The 18,551-nt window shown below is 44.8% G+C and overlaps 1 protein-coding gene across 4 annotated transcripts in view; it reads right to left on the bottom strand.

Annotated features, from left to right (window-relative positions):
- The window catches only part of WWOX (WW domain containing oxidoreductase), a 908,120-nt gene that overhangs the window by 841,030 nt on the left and 48,539 nt on the right, over positions 1-18,551 (bottom strand). For all 4 annotated transcript variants that reach the window (XM_027513959.1, XM_027513960.1, XM_027513961.1 and 1 more), the window contains exon 5: positions 11,722-11,828. In XM_027513959.1, coding sequence (XP_027369760.1) covers positions 11,722-11,828 — 107 coding nt within the window. The remainder of the gene's footprint in view (positions 1-11,721; positions 11,829-18,551) is intronic.

The following is an 18,551-nucleotide window of genomic DNA, read 5'->3' on the forward strand; positions in this document are numbered from 1 at the left end:
GAATGCTTCCAATAGAAAAGGCTGTAATTTAAAATAAATTATTGTGTTAGAGAAAAAAATTTACTCTCTTCATAGGGAAAAAAAAATGACTATCTGGTATTAGGGACTCCCGTTCAATTAGAAAAATCGCGTCCATAGCAAAGAACCAAATAACCACCCCAAAGTCCTCCCCTCCCTGGGGCCTTTCACTGGTGGTCCCAGCCACCAAGCCTGTACAGCCTGCTCCAGCCCGAGTCTCATTAAGGCTTAGAGTCAATTAAGCCACGGATTGGAACAATCATTCCTCCTTTCCAAAGTATTGGTATTTTTTTTTCCTGGCCACTTTAGGGCTTTTCCAGCACTCACGGGGAGATTTATGTTAGACAATTTCTTTCTGATTAAAACAAATCATAGCTCAACAATTCTAATTTCCTCCTTTCTGAGCAAGAAATGATCAGAGAACTCTGAAAACAGTGATCAAACCCATCATGCAGAGGCTGGCACTAAAAAGCTCCATAAAAACACTCAGGAGAGTGGTTCCCTCCCTCCCCCAACCTCTCTCCCCCGTGTGCGCGTCTGTCTGTCTTTCTCTGTGTGTCTATCCCCCCAACCCCAACCCTGGCTGTGTTTCCTTCTCTCTTTCCCTCTCCAGTTCATCTCCTTCAGTAACCATCGGTCTTGACAGGCTGCAGGACAATTACTTACTTTCCGAAAGGAAAGGGGATTTCAGAAGCACCACCCCAGCTGGTTTTCTGACCGAAGCAACAAGCAACAAGAAGGTTTCTACACGCACTTCCGAAGGCCTAGCTAGCGTCGCCAGAGGTCTTGTAATTTTTAAAGTAGTGACTGGTTTCTGGCCACCCTTCTTTCTCCCCATCACACACTGTCTCTCCAGGTGAAGGCCAAAGGCTCCGGGATGCATCCACGAGTCCTTCCATGGCCCCTCTGCTCTCAATTTCTGTCCCTCCAGCTGATCCACTCTTCTCTCCTTCCAAATCAAGTGGATTTACGAGCCAGCTCCCGCTTCTGAACGGTGAGGGGAGCTGGCCAACTGAGAATGCCTGAGCCAGATCAGTGATTTTCAAAGAACTGGGATACAGTGTGCTTATCACTGTGTCCCATAAACTAGTCCATCTTCAACAAGCTAGCGGGCAGATGAAGAAGTGGGGGAGCGGCACCAACATGAAAATCGATTCACACAGCTGAGTACCCGAGAAAAATAATCTGGTTATATGCACCTTCCACTGGTCTAGTTTTCCAAAAACAAAGCAACCAAACTGTCCCTTCCCACAGTGCTGCCACCCAGGTTATAACCCGCAGGGCTCAGTGGCCAACCCTGATGTACTCTCAGTCATTCATTCAACAAACTCAGCCCAGACACTGCTGCACACCAGGGATCACCGAGAGGAACGTGACGGGCAAGCCTTCTGCCCGCCGACGGCATTTCATCTCTTCTGCTTACTTGCCGTGTGGGCTTAGACAAGGTCCTGAGCCTCGTATTACCTGAAAATAGGATTCATAATCGTAACTACGTCAATGCGGTTTATGACAGTACAAATGAACTGGATTGAGGCACTGAAAGCGCTGCACGCCGAGACTGGCACACAATGCCCCTACTACCATTACTACTACTGTATCATCATCGTCACCATCACCAAAATGAGAAGAATTAAACTAGCCATCCAGATGAAGTGGCAGAAGTGTTGGCTGCTTCGGTTCCTATCTTACAGGCAGTTCCATTGTCTTTTAAAAAACAAACAAACATGCACCCATTTTTTTTTTTCACAGCAGACAAATGGGCAATATGACAAGCATCTCCAAGAAGGCATCCCTGCCTGCCACACTAAAGGTTCAGTTACCCTCTCTGGGCCTCAGTTTCCCCATTTGTCGAGTTGGGGGTGGGGGGTAAACGGGATGATTTCAGCAAGTCCTTTTCAATCCCCGAATGCTACCATTTGACGACACCAGTCTACCAAAATGTCATCCTGTAATCCAAAACTCTCCCTAAAAAAGACAAATGACTTCACCAATTCATGAATGAATCTTCCATTGTATCACTCTTACACAAACTAGCTTCCATTTTGCTGGATCCCCTACAAGTAACGGCTAAAAGAGTTACTTCAAACGCAATGGGTCATATATGACTAAAAAGAACTTTTTTTTTTTCCACATATACCTTAAGGAAACACAGAATTATTTCTGCTCTTCTTTGATGTCTCCCCAAAGCCGTTGGCAGGCATGCAAGAAGGCCATCAAGCCTACGAGGACTCTGATCACCAACCTCGCTGCCACGTGCCCCAGCATCTTCTCCAAGGTTGCAAATTTAACCAGAGCTGAAAATAAACACTTAACCAGCTCTCGCTTACCCACATTCCCAGACCAGACCAGCCATGAACCACCCCAGGTGGAAGGCAGTTTTGATGATCGCTGTGCATTTCTAAACGGTGCTGCACGAATTCTGGGTAGGTTTACATTATGGACAGTCAGGCTCAGTCTAACGTCAACACTGCATTTCTGCTCCTCGGGCGCACGGCACTCTCCACAAGAAGGCGGCCTCTGGAAGGGTCAGACGATGGGAGAAACCGCACGAAAGGAAGGCTGCCTGCAACAGACACTGCAGTGCTGGGACCTCCCTGGTGGTCCAGCAGTTAAGACTTGGACTTCCAGTGCAGGGGGTGTGGGTTCGATCCCTGGTCAGGGAACTAAGATCCCACACGCTTCGGGCCAAAAATACCAAAATATAAAGCAGAAACAATATCGTAACAAATTCAGTAAAGACTTAAAAAATGGTCCCCGTCCCATCACACAGCACTGAGCCCAGGCGCTCTACAGCCCGTGTGCCCTGGAGGCCATGCTCTGCAACAAGCAAAGCCCACAGGCCACAACAAAGCGCCCACAAGCCCCAGCGAAGACTCAGCGAGGCAAGAAATAGGAAAAAAATCTCTGCAACTTTCACAACGAAAGATCTGGAGTCACAGTTAGCTTTGCAACTAACTGTCCAAGGAATGGTGACAGTCTTGGGCTGAAGGCTGGCCAGGCTTCTATGGGAATGAAAACAGCAAGTTCTTAAAAGGTGAGGCCAGGAGAGGACCCAGAGCTGCAGAGACGAAGGCCGGTGCAGGGCTCATCGGAAGCCAGACTGCACCTGTGCCATACGGAGCCCGGCCAGGGCGGACGGCTGGGTAACTGCACTGGACGGGGCTGCTCGGATGTCCCTGCTTCTCTCCCGGCTGCTGCCTCTTCTCCTGGGATAATCAGCATGGCCCTATGGCTCTTCGCATTTTCTGGTTTGAACAATAAACTGTCACCCTACTCCTCAGAGAGGGCTGCAGATGAGTAAACGTGTTTTTCTCTATTTTCACAGTTTCTAAGCAGCACGAACCTTCCCCCCCACCAATCTGTTAAAGGCTCTCAGAGCAGGAAACACTACAAGGAGAATTAAACGAGGACGCACTCGCTTGACACTGTACACCAGACACACGAACTAACTTACATGACTGGACACGAGAACACACGCTGCTACTTTGAAAGTTCACAACTTTCAAAACTTCGCACAAACTGAAGGTGGTTTGTATGTAGGGGACGTACTGTATACTAAACTGTCTTAGAGCACCCACTACATATAGTACAAAACGGATGTTTCATAAGTACCCGTACAGTTTTTTAAACAGTCTAAGAATCTCCGGGTTAGCTGGTAAATGAGGCTGTAAGAACAACACCTGATTTTTGTAAAAAGAGGTAAAAATCTGTACTTGCCCTTTTATTTGAAAAAAAAAAAAAGGCACACAGCATGAGAACTGCAGAGCAATACACTGCAATCTCCTGGAGGGACTGTGAAACACACACTGCTGGGCTCCACCTCCAGAAACTCTGATCTAGAAGGTCTCAGGCACAGGGAGGCCAGGAACCTCCGTTTCTAACAGGTTCTCAGGTGGTACTGACAGTGGGGTCAGGGACCGAGCTCTGAACAGCACTGTGTAAAATCCTGCTCCACTGGAAACAGGGATTAATCAATGAAACACTAGTCAGATCACCATCAGATGTGCCCTATCCTTTCCTCCCTGAAAAACAGCACCCTCCCAGCCGCCCTTTTCATTTTTGTCTGCATGTTGCTCACAATTTGATGTAGATTTCAACATCCTGTAATTCATCAACTAATTCTCTCCTGGCTAAAACATTCCAGGTAATTAAAGTTCAGTAATAACTTATTCTTTCTGCTCCAGCACCTGCATTTCATTTGTTTATTTTCCCGGAGTCATAAATCTGAAGGGCTGTCAAAGTGCCATAATATTAGTGCAATAATCAAAGTTAATTAGTCCCTCTCAATAAACAACAACAAAACCATTACAGAGATGCACTGAAGTTTCTCCCGGCTACCCACTTTACAGATCACAGTGTGGCTGGAACAATCAGAACCTGAGAACCACCAGGTAGATGAGGGCAGTGTTCTTCAGTCATTTAAAAGGAGACTCTGTGCTTGGCTCACAGTGATCCATTAACTCCGAGGAAGGCCCAGTAGGTTCGGGCTCTGCACCTGGTACCCACTGAAGGGCACTAGAGCAGATGGTTCTCCCCGGCTGCTGAGCTTTCCCACATGAATCCCTAACTCCAATTTAAAAAAAAAAGTGGTGGGGGGGGGAACAGGATACAAAGAAATGAGAGGGGCCAGCCTCACGGCCAACTTTCAGTAACCTGGTGCCGTCAATAACTTTGGATTTATTACTTACGGAATTTGAGAGATGTGAGTACTCGGTAGGTTTTGATGAGAAGGCTGGTGGGGAAAAGACGGGGAGAACTGTCTAATTATGAGATGAGTAGCAACAGGATGGGCTGCCTTTGCAGCGAGAAGCCTATCCATCCCTGGAAGCATTTAAGCCAAATCCGGGTGAGCTCTGTTCAGAGAAGCTGTGTAAGTGGTCTCCACGGTGGGAGGAGGTGGGACATGGTGACTGAGACAGCTGACATCACCCTAAGAACATAAGGCGCCCTGCACTCGGAGGCCATCTCTGGGCAAGTCCCCACCTTGTCCCCATCTTGTCCTTTGCACTCACTGCCCAGTTTCTAAGAGCCTATTCCCCTGAGGCCAGGACCCCATATTTGTTACCTACCGCTATGTAACACATCTCCCAAGGTGTAGAGGTTTAAGGCAGTAAGCATTTGCTGTCTCACCGAGATTCTCTAGGTCAGGAACAGATGGTTCTGACTCGAGATCTCTGGTGCAGTTGCCATCGACTTCTCAGCCACAGTCGTCTGCAGGCTTGACGGGGACGGAGGAGTCCAAGAGGGCTCTCAGGAGGCCTGTCACGTGGGGCTCAGTTCCTTATCCCAGGGCCTCTCCATGGGGATGCCCGAGCACGCCCCAGCACAGCAGCTGGCTTCCCCCACGCTGAGCGATCCAGGACACCAGGCAGGAGGAAGCCACCAGCTTTTTACGATCCTTCCTGCGAGTCACGCTCCATCATTTCTGCCATACTGTATCCCTGAACAGTGAATCGCTATGTCCAGCCCACCCTGGAGGGGAGGAGAATGAGGATCCATATCTGAAGGGAATGGGCATCCAAGAATGTGTAGGGACTTCCCTGGTGGCCCAGTGGTTAAGAATCCACCTGCCAATGCAAGGGATGCCGGTTCAATCCCTGGTCCAGGAAGATCCGACATGCCGCAGAGCAACTAAGGCCGTGAGCCACAGCTACTGAGCCCACGCGCCCCAGAGCTGGTGTTCCGCAGCAAGAGAAGCCACCACAATGAGAAGCCTGTGCTCGATGCAACTAGAGACGGCCTGCGCGCGGCAACAGAGACCCCGCGCAGCCAAAAATAAAATGAAAATAAACGTTAAAATGACACAAAAAAAAAAAAAAGAGGAGAAGGAATGTGTGGACAGATTTTATTTTTTAATTTTTTTTGGACAGATTTTAAAACTACCGTGGCCACTTAGTTCTCAAGTCTTCAAAATCCAGGCACATCTGCGTCCCCAGCTGACTAAGGGGCAAGGGCTTAGTCCCAGGTGAGCTCCCCAGGAACAGACCACTGGGCCTGCCAGCCACACACCTCGGGCACTAACCCTGGCCTCTGCCAGCACTAGCCAGTGCCACACCAGGGCGTGGGCACCAGCGACACGGCCAGTCACTTCCCCACGCCCCTCCTGCCCCCCGGAGAAGCATGGAGCCCTCGCCTCGCCCCAGCTCATCTCAGTGTGACCTGACACTCTGACGGGAAGAAGCAGGGAGGCCTGGCTACTGCTGAGGGCTCTAATCGATATTTTTTTTTAAGGAACAAGACTTCTGAGAGTGTGCCTACTTTAGGGATCTGTGTTGAGCAAGATGGCCTCTCCAGAAACTACCTTTTTTTTTTCTTTCTGAGTTTTTACTATGTGCTGGGTTCTGTGCAACAGTGTGCATAATGAACCATTACCAGGACCATTCCCCTTCCACGGGTAAATAAACCAAGGGCAGAACCAAATGTTCAAGGGCATAACCAAATGTGCCCAGGGAGACGCAGCAAACTCACATCCGAATCATGACTGGTTCCCAGGCCTGGATGACTCCAGAGCCGGGGCTCCCTCTACTCCTCTGGGCTGCCTCCCTGTAAATTAAAACTCAGTCGATTTTAAATGCACGCTTACAATAAACCTTAACCTTTGGTAGCGTGAGCCACCCCACCCTGAGACGCTGCCTCACGTACAGCTGTATCTCTGTTTGGCTGTGCACGGAAGGTTTTACTGGCTCAGGGCTGTGTCTCCTCTGTTTCATCTAACAACGGCTATGTCTGAGACTCTCTGTAGACGCCCCATAATAAACATGAAACTCAGTCTCACACATACTTTTCTCCTCTTAAATGATGGAGCCTAAATGCCTAGTGGCCAGAAGGAAGACTTGTTGACCACTGGCTGAACATCATCTGAAGACGAAATCCATCTCTCCCCACTATGTTGAAATTGTTTAACAAGAACTCGGGGGCCCGTATTGATGCAAGAATGCATCTGCACTGAGTTTCACGTGGTTGGGAGTGGTGGTTTGGAGCTCTCCGTCTATGCTTGACTTTGCACTCTTTAAAACTCAGCAGTAAATCATAGCCCTCGTTATGCAAAGGTTACAACGGATGTAAAGTTTGAAATATTCAGTTTAAGACTGAGTGAAAAAACCAACACATGCAAACGAAGACAAGGAGATGGTGATCAAAGACAATGAATAACAGGCAAGATTAATAAGTCAATGCAAAAATTTCAGAATGAGAAATGAAATGGAAAAACTTAAGAGGAGGAGAAGAACCCATCACAAGTTTTAGGCATTCTGGAGACAGAGGAAACTCAGAATATTTTAGCAACCGATTATGTCTATGAGACGGATGAATAATTTATTATCTGATAAAGAATCTTTCCTGAGCCTGTGACAGGGAAGGGCAAAGAGGCAGCTGAAGTTCAACAGTAACTACACCATGTACACTTGAAATGCAAGTCTGGGAAGAGCTTCCTTGGGGAGGGGAGGCTCAGCAACTGGGTTTCAAAACACGACCAGTACAGCTCTCTTTGCTAGAGAACCACAGGGACCCCTACATCATGGACAGAGAAATCAAGCCCATGAAATAGGCCCATCCTCCACCACAACACACACCAGTCATTCTGGACCGGGTAATGAGATGGGCTTTGGGGTCAGGAGACACGGCTTCACACCTTGGGTCGACCACGTAGCTCCCAGCTGTGTGAGCTTGAGCAAAGTCCTCCCCCTTCTTCCAGCCTCTAAAGCCTCATCTGCAAGATAGGTTCCACACACAAATATTTCACTGCTAAGTGCCAATAAGCAGAGCGCCGAGTACAGACATAGCTATGACTACCCAATTCCATCTGCAGGTGATAAGGAGATGACATTTTGTAAACAAAAATGTCCCAAGGTAGAACCTTTCTGCCTGTGTGTGTGTGTGTCTGCTAAAGTCAGACACGACTAAGCGACTAAGCACACACTGATTAAAGCAAGTGGTTTATGTAGTTCTTGCTGGTGTACAGACTTGTTTACACCATACTTAAATTTATTGAAAATCCAATCCTATACATAAAAACAATTTTTAAAGCAAAGAAATGAGGAACAAATCTAGCGGCTGATGTCAGATGAACTTTTCCCAACAGTCCTATGGACATAACTATTAAAAAGATTAAGAGTTTTTATATTTCTGTTTAGTTAGAGATCACTCACAACAATGGGGAAGAGCCTTACATTCTGTGATGAGTTGAGCAATGATCAGTTTTTCCAAGCCAAGTTGCCTGACTAGACAGACACCAGGCTTGTAGATTACCCATCCCACACGCCTCCTCTCAACACACACACATCACAAGAGAGAAGGCATCACACCCAAGGCCTTCTGTCTATAAGGGCACATTACCGGATTTAAGCTTCTTCTATCGCAGGAGAGTGGGGGAAATGACCACAACACTGAAGCACACACGATCATGAAGTCACTGAGTGGATCAGAGAGAGTCTAGAAGCAGCTAGATCTCTCCAGCGGCTCTTAGAAGTTCGAGCAGTGTTTTGGGTGGCATCCTGCCCTCCTCACTCCTTACGACCGCGTCATGAAAACAGGCTGTCAGCATCCATTAAAAGCACAGCAAACTAACACGCAGGCTGGCACCAAGCACTCCATATCTGACAATGAGAGTGAAATCACGATTTTCCGATGCTTATCGATGAGGCTGCAGTATGATACAACACTGTCAGCTTTCTACCCGGCTTCACTCCAACTAAACAGACTGAGTATCAACTCTGTTGAAAACTAGAATAATTACGATACTTCAGTCCCCCCAGCATCAAACGCGTGGCAACACCCAGCCGAGCACGAGTGCTCTCCCCGACACGTGCACATTCCATTACCTCCGACTAATAAATCTTCTCTCTGAGCCCTCGTCTCCCCTCTTTCTCAATAACCGTTGTAATATAAACCACTGCGTGCTGTTCCTGATGACGGATCCCTTAACAATCTTCCCTAAATACATGCAAAGTGTGTTTCTCTGTAAATACAAAAGAAAAAGCAATCACATCAATAATTAAGATGGCTTTTCAAATGACAGTTGAGTGCTAATATGAGCTCCACTGGAAAATACTCATCAACAAACTAAATACACATCTATTAAAACGTAGGAGTCCAGACATGAAGACAGAAAAAATTCATTGCAACTCCACTGGAGTCATGCTGATGAACACACTCCCTACAGCTCCTCTTTCGGCCACTTGGAGAGGTTAAGAAAAGTAAACATTCCCTTGTACTTTCATGTATGAATAAGAAATTATTTTATTATTATTACTAGCAGCAGCAGCTAACTAACAATTAACTGAGTGCTTAAGCCCAGCAATCCCACTTCAGGGCATATATCCAGAGAAAACAGTAACTCGAAAAGCTACATGCACCCCAGTGTTCAATGCAGCACTATTTACAACAGCCAAGACATGGAAGAAACCTAAACGTCCATCAACAGAGGACTGGATAAAGAAGATGCGGTACTTAAACGCAACGGAACACGGAGAGAGCAGCGTGGAAACACTACCACATGTAAAATAGACAGCCGACCTGCTGTACGACTCAGGGAGGGCAAACCAGGGCTCTGTGACAACCTAGCGGGGCGGGACAGGACACACGCATACCCACGGCTGATTCATGCCGACGTACGGCAGAAGCCAACACGATGCTGTAAAGCAGTTACCCTTCAATTAAAAATAAATAAACCTAAAAACGGAAGAATGGTCCACTGCGGCTGAGTTGAGAGCCAACTTGGATGGAAATGTGAGAGCCGGGACTCTACGAGAGCGTCACTTGGAAGACCAAAGCGGGTAAGTGACAGCAGCAGCACACGACGGAGGGCCACGCAGCAGGTAAGAGCCACGAGGCAGCTGTGCACTGAGAACAAAAGACTTCCTCTAGTATTAAGTGGGGAAAAAAAAAATCAAAGTACATAACAGCATGTAGGTGTGTTGGCTAGTATACACAACCTCTTCTGGAAGAACATACAGGAAATAGTTAATGATATATACCCCCAAGAGAAGAACGCAAGGGACTTTCACTTTTCATCGTATACACTTCATGAAGATTCAAACCATATGCACATATGACCATTCATTCTCTATACATCTCTAAAGATTACTCTATACCACGTAGTAGACGTTAATACATTTTACTAACTCTGGAGTTAGAAAGATGCTAAGATAACTGGGGGAAAAAATGGGCCCTGTTTTTTAATTTAACTCAAAATAATGAATCCAGTGAGATCAAGACAAGGGTTCATTTGAAACATACTAAGTTTGAAATCCTGCTTGAAAAAGCAGAAATAAATCTCCCTTTTCTTGACTTTCATAACTTCTCAACCCAGAAGGCCGGACATTCTCTTAAACAGACCATGGTCTATTTCTTTGGATGGCAAGAAATCTTCCACGGTGTTCAGAGGATGAAGACAGTCTTGGCAAGGACTATCCAGCCCCCTCCACGCCCGGCTCCAGCCACCTGTCTCCCCCGCCCCAGAGCCACCACACAGACCACCCCCTCGGCACAGTTTGACCCTTCTTCCCAATTCCCCTTGATCCTGCCTTAGATCTCAGCTTAGCCACCTCTTTCTTGGGGACTCCAAATGCCCCCTGCCTCTCTGGCATCATTCACCATTTTGGAACACCACTTTGCCTCATTTCAGGTTTACACTGCTGTTTACCTTTCTTTGGCTTGCTTTGTCTTCCACCCTCAGCTGAAAGCTCTAGAGAGACAGTGGCAACACCGGTTTTCCCTTAACACTAGACACCCAGCGCCTACGCCAGTGGGGCGCTTCACAGGCACGGGAATGAATGAGGTCTGTATGTCACTTCAAAGCCCAGTGATCATGTTAAAAAAGAAAAAAAAATCACTCAACAGTTGTGTCACTCTGGCTCAAACCCTCTCATATCACCGTGATTCTGAGACCCTCTGCAACCTCCTCACCCTCCACTGGGCTCCAGGCACACAAGCGTCCCCACTGAGCCTATAATTCCCCAGGCACATTTCCACCCCCTTTGCGTGTGCATGCAAAGTATTTCCCCTGACATTTGCACGGCTTACTTCGCTATGTTATCAGGGCCTGGATCAAATGCCACAGCTTTAGAGGGGTCTCTGCTGACTACCCAAGCTGAAATAGTCCACGCTGTCCACTCCTGACCCCTCACTCTGCTTCACTGGCCTCCACTGCATTTGTAACAACCTGACATCACGTTAAGCTTTAATTATCCCTTTATGGTCTGTTTCTCCTACCTAGAAGCTGAGGAGGGCAGGTATTTTGTTTTATTTGATGCTATATCCTTAACCCCAAGAGCACTGACTGCCCTCAATACATGTTTGTGCACACAGGCGTATCAACACCCACATCTGCAAAGAGAAAAGCTAAGAGGAAAAACTGAGATGGGGCTAAAGTCTGCTCCCTTGTCATTCTAAAACCACATATAACCTCTTAGTCACACTCAAGGGCGTCAACCACATTGTTTTTCCTAATAAATGAGCTAAATGAGTAAACATTCTCGAACCTCTGACTAATAAAGCAGATGACATTGACAGAGAACTATAAACAAATTATGAACGGCTTGCCTGTCCTTCCATTCATAAATAAACAAAAAGAGTATGACTTTAACAACAAAGAAAACATTATTCCAAGAGCAATAAACTTTATGAACTGTACTAAAACCTTCAAGTATTTATCCCAGCATATGTATTTGACAATTAAAAAGACAAATATAAGCGCTCGCTTACCCATTCTCCTAGAATGCGGGACACGGCTTCATTGGCTCGCGTCATGTTCCTGCAGGCCAGGATCACGTGTGCGCCATGGAGGGCGAAAGATTTGGCAGTTTCAAACCCTGTGGTTTAAAGGAAAGTCCACATTAGAAAACACAAATGCAAAAGCACCAAGTCATGACGCTGAATGGCCTTTGCTGAGCACCTTATGCATTACTCTAGTGGTTCTCAACCAGACAGGATTTGCCCCCTAGAAGAAATCTGCAAATATCATGAGACACTTTGAGTAGTCAGCAAATGTCTACTGACTTTACTGTGGGCCAGGAAGCGGGGTGTACTACTGGTACCTGGCCGGTGAAGGCCAGGCATGCTACAGAACATCCAATACGGCGCAGGACAGCCCCACAGCAAAGAAGCATCTGGCTCAAATGTCTACAGTGCTGAGGCTGAGAAAACCTGCCCCAGGAACAGAGCGATTTCAAAGGTGAAGACCAACCTTAGCAGCGCTTGCGGCACAGCCAGCCTTTGAACCACTGCTCAACAACAGCCAGATCCTGTGCTCAATACAAAGAGTAAGGATATACAAAGACTGACATGGACAATGTCCTCAAAGAGTCCACAGTCTAACCAGAGAAACAAACCTGGAAAGTAAAACAAACACCTGCTAATAAGTCCCTGACAGGGCGCTCTGGACTATTTTAAATGTGTCCAGCACTTCTGCTTCCAGCAATGGCAGCTCAGTTTGCTAGACCCACACTCTCGCTGAGAACAGTTAGAAAGCAGGACAAAACCACACACACTCAGACAGACACGCACACACACCCTCTTTGAGGGCATCAGAGCAACGGTATGATCGAGAATCTGGGGGGCTGACATCTGGAGAAGCTTAAAGGCCAAGAGAGGTGAGCCGGCATCTGGTGCTTCTATACCCAGTAAAGACACTCTTCAAAAATAAACGGAAACAAGATTTTTAAACAAGCAAAAGCTGAAAGAATATATCCTCAGCACGTCTACAACAGAGGAAATACTACAGGATGCTTTTCAGATACGAGGGAAAGGACCCTAGACAGAATCAGGATTGCAGAAAACGACAGAGTAATATAAAGGGTAAACAGATGAAAAACTCTAAAGGATAATGGTAATAGTTTGTACATTTAACATACCTAGTGAGCATTACTCTATTGACAATAATGACACATAACCCAGGAGGTAAGTACTTGAGATTCAAGTATTCTAAGACCCCTGCACTGCCCAGAAAGTGCTAATTTATATAAGAACCTCAGTAAGTCAAAGATACAGGATGTTATCTCTACAATTACCACTGAAATAATAGTAAAATAATACAAACTTAACCAGTTAAGGAAGGGCAAGTAGAATAATTTAAAAAAAAAAAAAAAAAGGAAAGAAGAGAAAAATGGAATATAAAAGTTACATAGAAAGCCAATAATAAAGTAATATATTTAACCCCAAATATATCTGCAATCCCAGTAAAGTGAACTAAAAACTGCAATCATAACACAAAGACCGTCAGACTGAATAAAACATATATATATGTATACAAACAATACACTCCCTACAAAAGTGCATGTTTTGTTTTATATCCTTAAATATAAGGATAAAATATTAAAAGAATGGAAAAAGACATACGATGTAAAGATGAACCAAAAGAATTATAAGAGAAAAACCTGAATATTTCATAATTTTAAGTTCTAATCCATGAGGAATATGTGACAATTCTAAATTTATATACATGCACACATATGTCAAAAGTTGAAAGAATTAAGAGGAGAAATACACAAATTCATAATCAGAGTGAAAGACTTTAACGTATCAGTAACGTAAAAACAAGTCGATAAACAGGAACTAACAGAAGATTTCTGACTTTAACTGATAAACCAGAAAATATTAAATCACTGATAAACAGTGAAAATATTAAACACTGAAGACAACAGCAAAACGTGCACTCAAGTACTTAAAGGATATTTACCAAAACTGAACATGTGCAGGGCAACAGTCTCAAATTTCAAGCAAACATTAAAACTGTAAAAGATGCCCTTTGACAATAGTAGAATACAATTAGAAATCAATAAAAGATCCTAGAAAATTCCCATCTGGAAACTAAGCAACACATTTCTAAACAAAAAATTATGACTCAAAAAAAATTTACAATGAAAATCAGAAAATACCTTAAACTAAATGATTATAAAACTCCTACATATCAAAACTTATAGAACATAGCTAAAGCCATGGAAAAAGGACAATCTATAACCATAAAGCTCTATACAGTCAGCAAAAGCAAGACCAGGAGCTGACTGTGGCTCAGACCATGAACTCCTTATTGACAAATTCAGACTTAAATTGAAGAAAGTAGGGAAAACCACTAGATCATTCAGGTATGACCTAAATCAAATCCCTTATGCTTATACAGTGGAAGTGAGAAATAGATTTAAGGGACTAGATCTGATAGAGTGCCTGATGAACTGTGGAATGAGGTTCGTGACATTGTACAGGACACAGGGATCAAGACCATCCCCAGGGAAAAGAAATCATTTTTGCAAAAAAGCAAAATGGCTGTCTGGGGAGGCCTTACAAATAGCTGTGAAAAGAAGAGAAGTGAAAAGCAAAGGAGAAAAGGAAAGATGTAAACATCTGAATGCAGAGTTCCAAAGAATAGCAAGAAGAGATAAGAAAGCCTTCTTCAGCGATCAATGCAAAGAAATAGAGGAAAACAACAGAATGGGAAAGACTAGGGATCTCTTCAAGAAAATCAGAGATACCAAAGGAACATTTCATGCAAAGATGAGCTCGATAAAGGACAGAAATGGTATGGACCTAACAGAAGCAGAAGATATTAAGAAGAGATGGCAAGAATACACAGAAGAACTGTACAAAAAAGATCTTCACGACCCAGATAATCACGATGGTGTGATCACTCACCTAGAGCCAGACATCCTGGAATGTGAAGTCAAGTGGGCCTTAGAAAGCATCACTACGAACAAAGCTAGTGGAGGTGATGGAATTCCAGTTGAGCTATTTCAAATCCTAAAAGATGCTGCTGTGAAAGTGCTGCACTCAATATGCCAGCAAATTTGGAAAACTCAGCAGTGGCCACAGGACTGGAAAAGGTCAGTTTTCATTCCAATCCCAAAGAAAGACAATGCCAAAGAATGCTCAAACTACCGCACAATTGCACTCATCTCACACGCTGGTAAGTAATGCTCAAAATTCTCCAAGCCAGGCTTCAGCAATATGTGAACCGTGAACTTCCTGATGTTCAAGCTGGTTTTAGAAAAGGCAGAGGAACCAGAGATCAAATAGCCAACATCTGCTGGATCATGGAAAAAGCAAGAGAGTTCCAGAAAAACATCTATTTCTGCTTTATTGACTATGCCAAAGCCTTTGACTGTGTGGATCACAATAAACTGTGGAAAATTCTTCGAGAGATGGGAATACCAGACCACCTGATATGCCTCTTGAGAAATTTGTATGCAGGTCAGGAAGCAACAGTTACAACTGGACATGGAACAACAGACTGGTTCCAAATAGGAAAAGGAGTTCGTCAAAGCTGTATATTGTCACCCTGTTTATTTAACTTATATGCAGAGTATATCATGAGAAACACTGGACTGGAAGAAACACAAGCTGGAATCAAGATTGCCCGGAGAAATATCAATAACCTCAGATATGCAGATGACACCACCCTTATGGCAGAAAGTGAAGAGGAACTCAAAAGCCTCTCCATGAAAGTGAAAGTGGAGAGTGAAAAAGTTGGCTTAAAGCTCAACATTCAGAAAACGAAGATCATGGCATCCGGTCCCATCACTTCATGGGAAATAGATGGGGAAACAGTGGAAATAGTGTCAGACTTTATTTTTCTGGGCTCCAAAATCACTACAGATGGTGACTGCAGCCATGAAATTAAAAGACGCTTACTCCTTGGAAGGAAAGTTATGACCAACCTAGATAGCATATTCAAAAGCAGAGACATTACTTTGCCAACAAAGGTCCGTCTAGTCAAGGCTATGGTTTTTCCTGTGGTCATGTACAGATGTGAGAGTTGGACTGTGAAGAAGGCTGAGCGCCGAAGAATTGATGCTTTTGAACTGTGGTGTTGGAGAAGACTCTTGAGAGTCCCTTGGACTGCAAGGAGATCCAACCAGTCCATTCTGAAGGAGATCAGCCCTGGGATTTCTTTGGAAGGAATGATGCTAAAGCTGAAACTCCAGTACTTTGGCCACCTCATGCAAAGAGTTAACTCATTGGAAAAGACTCTGATGCTGGGAGGGATTGGGGACAAGAGGAGAAGGGGACGACAGAGGATGAGATGGCTGGATGACATCACTGACTCGATGGACGTGAGTCTCAGTGAACTCCGGGAGTTGGTGATGGACAGGGAGGCCTGGCGTGCTGCGATTCATGGGGTAGCAAAAAGTCGGACACGACTGAGCGACTGATTTGATAACCATAAATACATGTTGGAAGAAAATATGAGTTCTATTAAGTAAGCATCTATTAAGTTAGAGGAAATTTTAAAGCAGCTGATTACCTAAAGAAAGTAGAAGGAAGGTAATAAAAATAAAACAACCATAAAATACAGAGGGACAAAGAATCTGAAAGTGATTGCCTTGGGTAAAAAACAAATAAAACTGACAAAGTGCCAGAGAGACAGACAGACAGACAGACAGAGGAGGCACACACACTAGTGTGGACACCTGAGTGAACAAGTGAGCACACAGACGGCAGACATCAAGGGTGAACAAAAGGACCTCAGTCGGATTCTGCAAACCCTAAAATGATCTTAAGGTATAATTCACAACCTTACACCAATGGATCTAAGATATAGGTGAAAAAGACAAATTCCCAGAAAGACACCAGTTAAAAACTGCTGCAAGGAGAAAGAGAACAACTGAAAAAAAATCTGGATTTTTTAAAGAAAATTCTTCTGAAAACTCTGGATCCATTTGCCTTGAACAATAAAGTCTACCAAACATTTACGAAAATAAAAATGCCAATCTTACATAAGCTCTTCCACATAATAGTGAAAAACTCAACTATTTTTTGAGGCTTGAATTCATTGGTCCTTAGGGAAATACAAATTAAAGATACAATGAGATGATAATGCATATCTACTGCTACAACGGCTAAAATTTTTAGAAATTAAAAAATAAATAATGACCACACCAAGTGTTGGCAAGGATGTGGAGCACCTAGAACTCTTATATGCGACTGACATGAAAAGAGAAAGGAAGGGAGGGGAGGAATCTAATTTCAGAGCTTGACTATCACCCCGCTAAAGTATAAAATACCACACCTTGTAAACTGTGTGGAAAATCACACAGAATATACCACGACAAAGAAATTGATTCTACTGGAGAAGGCAGCAATGTAATTCAGCCAAAGCCACATCGGATGATCACAGATTAGTGTTTCCAAGATAACATTCGTATGTATGAACAATCAGAGTATCGTTATCTTACTGAGACTGTCACGTGAAGGAGGCAAGCACAGGTAGTTCATTCAAACCACTTCCGAGGATCTAGTCTTCATGGAGGCCAGACTATTTATATAAACTCGCTCTCAATGGAAGCCAGCACAGCACAGTGGAAAACTCAGACTCAGGAGTCGACACGTCTGTGTTGACCCAACTCTAGCTATTTATAAGCTATCAGACATCAGGCTGTGCCTTTAACCCATCAGAAACTCAGTCATCTTTTCTTAATAAAACAGGGAGTGAACAGTAACCACACACTAGGAGTCTAATGTTAACCATAGTCAGTGGGAAAACAAATGTTAACGGCAGATCCTTTCCAAAATCCACTTCAGCAGGAAGTCTGGAGCTTTCTCTGATTTGTATGAACTAGCAAATATAGCTGGAGAAGGCAATGGCACCCCACTCCAGTACTCTTGCCTGGAAAATCCCATGGATGGAGGAGCCTGGTGGGCTGCAGTCCATGGGGTCGCTAACAGTCAGACACGACTGAGCGACTTCACTTTCACTTTTCACTTTCATGCATTGGAGAAGGAAATGGCAACCCACTCCAGTGTTCTTGCCTGGAGAATCCCAGGGACGGGGGAGCCTGGTGGGCTGCCGTCTATGGGGTCGCACAGAGTCGGACATGACTGAAGCAACTTAGCAGCAGCAGCAAATATAGCACAGCCATCATGACTGCAAAAACTCTCTCTGAGCTCTGCTCCCAATAGCAACCCATGAGTTAACTAGTTTCAACACCAACTAGAACTTAAGGAAATTAGCTAGGGACTTCCCCGGTGGTCCACTGGCTAAGACTCCATGCTCCCAAGGCAGGGGGCCTGGCCTCAATCCTAGTCAAGGAACTAGATCCCATGTGCTGCTAAGACCCAGCACAGTCAAGTAAATAAGTAAATATTTAACACAAAGAAAGAAATTAGCCACAAGACCTACCACTCCATTTGTCTAAGTACCGGCTTAAGAACACACTTGACCTCCATTTATGCCAAGCTCTATAGCCCAAGATATAGTCATTTACCATTATATCAGTCCTGGGCATTCACTGAAGGACTGATGTTGAAGCTGAATCTCCTGATGCGAAGAGCTGACTCATTGAAAAGACCCTGATGCTGGGAAAGATTGAGGGCAGGAGGAGAAGGGGACGACAGAGGATGAGATGGCTGGATGGCATCACTGACTCAACGGACATGAGTTTGGGTAGACTCCAGGAGTTGGTGATGGACAGGGAGGCCTGGCGTGCTGCGGTTCATGAGGTCGCAAAGAGTCGGACACGACAGAGCGACTGAACTGAACTAAAGGACAACCTCCTGTACCTGAATCTGAGGTCAAAATACACACAAAAAATGCCAAATCTGAG

This window comes from Bos indicus x Bos taurus, chromosome 18 (genome assembly GCF_003369695.1).
Source record: "Bos indicus x Bos taurus breed Angus x Brahman F1 hybrid chromosome 18, Bos_hybrid_MaternalHap_v2.0, whole genome shotgun sequence".
In the NCBI taxonomy this organism is placed as follows: Eukaryota; Metazoa; Chordata; class Mammalia; order Artiodactyla; family Bovidae; genus Bos; species Bos indicus x Bos taurus.